Source organism: Antrostomus carolinensis, unplaced genomic scaffold (assembly GCF_000700745.2).
Source record: "Antrostomus carolinensis isolate BGI_N321 unplaced genomic scaffold, ASM70074v2 scaffold40860, whole genome shotgun sequence".
In the NCBI taxonomy this organism is placed as follows: Eukaryota; Metazoa; Chordata; class Aves; order Caprimulgiformes; family Caprimulgidae; genus Antrostomus; species Antrostomus carolinensis.
In genome coordinates this window covers 1-3,837 of record NW_010291344.1, presented here as the reverse complement: position 1 = coordinate 3,837, position 3,837 = coordinate 1, and the positions used below count along the sequence as shown (strand labels likewise).

The 3,837-nt window shown below is 50.7% G+C and overlaps 1 protein-coding gene across 1 annotated transcript in view; it reads left to right on the top strand.

The window, feature by feature from the left end:
• The window catches only part of LOC104531192 (disks large homolog 3), a gene marked incomplete at its 5' end in the record, with an annotated part of 10,482 nt that extends 6,645 nt beyond the window's left edge, over nucleotides 1-3,837 (top strand). The window contains 3 exons of the mRNA XM_029087009.1: nucleotides 532-641; nucleotides 1,642-1,733; nucleotides 3,450-3,837. Of these exons, the coding sequence (XP_028942842.1) occupies nucleotides 532-641; nucleotides 1,642-1,733; nucleotides 3,450-3,556 (309 nt within the window). The remainder of the gene's footprint in view (nucleotides 1-531; nucleotides 642-1,641; nucleotides 1,734-3,449) is intronic.

Here is a 3,837-nt window from a genome sequence, read left to right as displayed (position 1 = left end):
GGGACTGGGATCCATCCAGCCTGAACCCACACATGCTCAGCAGTTGCACTCCTCTCCCTGTGTTGTTAGCGAAGGGCTGTAACTACATTAAGCAAGCGTGGCATGAGCCTCTCCTCCCTCTGGAGTCCTACCAAGCCATGTGGCTGCTTTTCTCAGCCACGTTACTCCACCTGGGTGTCATACCTCTGTCATCCAGACTCCACCCGAAAGCCCGGCACTGGCAGCAGCAGCCTTTGCTCAGGAGCTGGCAGGGCAGAGGTGCTCAGCTGTCCTTGAAGCAGGAGTACTGGAGTGTACCAGTGGCTCGTACGTTGTTTCATGTGTTCAGAGAAAGGTTCAGTCCCTTTACATTGCTGCTGTCCTACCCTAAGCAGGTGGGAACGTAAGGCCACTGGGAGTTGGCTCATGTCTCAGGATTGGTGTTTCATCTCTGTGGCTCCTCTCTTTTGTAAGCACATCTGTATGAGCAAGCTGCTTGCTGCACAGAGTAGACTGTGTGGGTAGGTCTGATCCTGATTGTCTCCTTTCCAGGGGAAACACTGCATCCTGGATGTCTCTGGCAATGCTATCAAGAGGTTGCAACAAGCACAACTTTATCCCATTGCCATTTTCATCAAACCAAAATCCATTGAAGCTCTCATGTAAGTACAACCCCATGTTCTGTGCCTCTCTAGGGCAAGCAGCTCTGGCGTGTTGGGGGTTTGTATGTCTGCTGCCTCTGCTTTTCAGAAAGCAGCAGAGGTTGCTGCTTGTCCTGGACTTTTGTCCCTTTTTAAGAGGAGCTGGGCCTGTTGCTGTCTCTGTGGTGTCCATCCACATCTAATGCCATGGTGCGTCCAGGCTCCATAGATTGCTCTGGCTTAAAGCCCTTCGTTTGCCACAAAGAGGATTATCTATGGGAAATATAAAAACTCTCCAAAATGTGTCTGATGTAACCTGCTCACCTGGGCCCCAAGTCCAGCCAGGAGAGCTGCAGGCAGCCCGTAGTGGTGGATCACAGCTGGATGCTGGCTGAGCTGGGACAGCCCTGGGGAGCAGAGAGGAGATGTTTCCTGTGTGCTTAAAGAAAACCTTCTGTTTGTCCCGCTGCTCCTGGCTCTAGGGAGCACAGGCTGGAGAGGACGTAAGAGCTGAGCTTGCAACTCTTCTGAGCAGCAGCAGAGAAGACTACCTGTGAGGAGACTCGGTAGCTGGAGAGGGACTCTGAGATCAGAAGAGACTCTGCTGGCACCAAGGGGACTAGGAAAACCCCTTCTCAAGCCAGAAGGGGTTGAATTGCTTATCTGGGTGTTGTATGAAGATGAGGGAACCTAGGCAAGGAGGGTGGTGACAGGCTCTGGAAAAGCAGGGAGACTTCTGCAGTGGTCTTGCAAATTGAGAGGATTGTCTCGATTTGAGTCCACTACTGTGCTGTGGTGAAAGGTGGGGCTGGTGGCAACGGGAAGAACTGTTGGAAGTTGAGATGAAGTGCCAAGGCAGCAAAGAGTGTGTGGGGAAGGGTCCTGCCTTTGAGAGCTGGGTCCTGCACAACTTCCATTCCTGGTGTGCAGAGGCTTCCCAGGCACCCTGGCTCTCTGGGCTATTTTTGCTTCGACATTGCTTAGAAAAAGAGCCAAGTTTCTGTTTCTTTGTACGTGGCAGGGAGATGAACCGGAGACAGACGTATGAACAGGCCAACAAGGTCTTTGACAAAGCCATGAAACTCGAGCAAGAGTTTGGAGAGTATTTTACAGGTGAGTGTCCTGAGCAGGCTTGTATCTGATTTATTGTATTTTTCCAGCTGGCAGCTGTGACCTCTCTACCAGCACTGTCTTCCTGCAGGGTCATGGGAAAATGTCCAGCTTCATCAAAGCAAAAAAGAAATGTTACTTTGCCAGCAGGACTCTGCAAAGAGACTGCTCCAAGATCAGTGGATAAGAGTAAGCCAGCTCTAGAGAAGGAGACAAGTTGTCAGGCAGGATTTTCTGAGATTGGGAAAGCTTATCACCAACTTTAATAATAATTAAAAAAGGAAAAAAAAAATCCCCAGGCAAGGGAAGTGCAGCATAGATTTAGGGCACTACAAAGCTCCAGGGAATAAAACACCCTACATGGGAGAAAGGGGAGCGTTTTCAAAGAGAGAAAAGAGTTGTTTTAAAGAGGAAAGATAAAAAATTAGTGACCTAAATGGTGGAGACTGTCCTGAGTTATTACAAAACATCTCCCATAAACAGACTGGAAGTTTGGCTGGCTTCCTAAGTCGTCTTTGCTGGAGAGCCAGTCAGGGGCTGCCTGACGCTTTGTGCCTGCAGAGATGAGCTGCTCATGACACAGGCATCCTTGTGCATTAAGGAACCAGTGTTTGTAACGTGATTAATTCTGGAAAATTGTGGGCAGCCAGAGGCAGAGAAACTGGTCATCCATCTTTCTTCCAGTGCAGTAACTGTTTCTTCTAAAGTTGAGGAGTGATAATCCTGCCAAACGCTGTATTACCCACCTAACAGCTACCGGGAGAAATCCCAAGCAGAGCATTTTCCAAAAATGGATCTCAGCTGAGCAAGTGCAGGGGTACAAACAGGGTCAAAGCTTTCCCCAGACCTCCTGTCCTGGGCCAGCACTTCCAGAGCTGCTGGCCACTCTTCCAGGAAGAGCACAAAGGAAGCATGTGCCGTGGTTTTGCCAGACCCATAGCATGGCATCGTGAGTTTGAAGTTGATGTGGGGATGGAATGCTGTTGGTTGAAACCTCTTGTTGAAAGAAGTGGGTAATGGGCAAAGAGATGGTCACTGTAGCAAGATCTGTGCCAGGAACTGGTAATGAGGGAACAGAGATGCTGGAGGATGGTTCTGGCTGAATTACCAGAAAGCTTTGGCCCTCCATGTGCATCTTCCTCCTTTGATGTAGGAAGCACAGTGAAGTGTAAGCACTAAGCAGCAAGACTGTTGCTGGTCTTTGGGCGAGAGTTACTGCTGGGAGCAGCAGCCGTAAGCTGCCCTTTTCCAGCCTGACAGTGCCGCAGTCCCCACCCCACAGCAGAGGAGGCAACAGACATGAGGAGCCCTCAGCAGCTGACCAGAGGGGATGGAGAAGTCCAGCACCTCGGGGTACAATGTCAGGCCCTCCCGTTGACCACGGCAGGGTGGCCGCAGGGCCAGGGCCAGCTGCCCGCAGCCTCAGCGCGGTGGTGAGACGCAGTTTGCAAAGCTGATTAGCAGCCTGTTGTGGAGAACCCAACCAGCACACTTGACATGCGCAGGGAGCTCTGCCAGTGCGGGATCAGCTCTCGCTAATCCCCTTGGACATGCTGGGTTAACCCTTGGTGTCATCGTGCGCCTGTTACCGCTCCTTTGACACGAGTTGTCTCATTAATTGTTGGCCGCACCACGCTGGCTCCGTTGGTGCAGAGTGAGGGCCTTTCCCGTAGCTTGTGGTGTGATGCTCAGGGTCTTGCTTGTTCTCTCCTCTTCCAGCCATCGTACAAGGAGACTCTCTTGAAGAGATTTACAGCAAAATCAAACAGATCATTGAGGACCAGTCCGGGCACTACATCTGGGTCCCATCCCCAGAGAAACTCTGAAGATGTACCCCACCTGCTTCCCAGTGAGCAGAAGATCTCTGAAGTCCCACCCCACCCAAGCCCTCTGCCCCAAGGGAGGGGGATATGAAAACTATACCTGCCCCCTTTTTTAGATCGTCGCAAAATTGAGTTTTCTAGTCCTGTTTCTTTTGTTGGGATGAACTCATCTCATTCATCACGTGACTGTTCCCACCGTTCCTGCATGGACCTTCCCACTGCTCCATTAGAGACAGATGAGAACCCATTCAAGGTCGTTTTTTATTATTATTATTATTAATTAA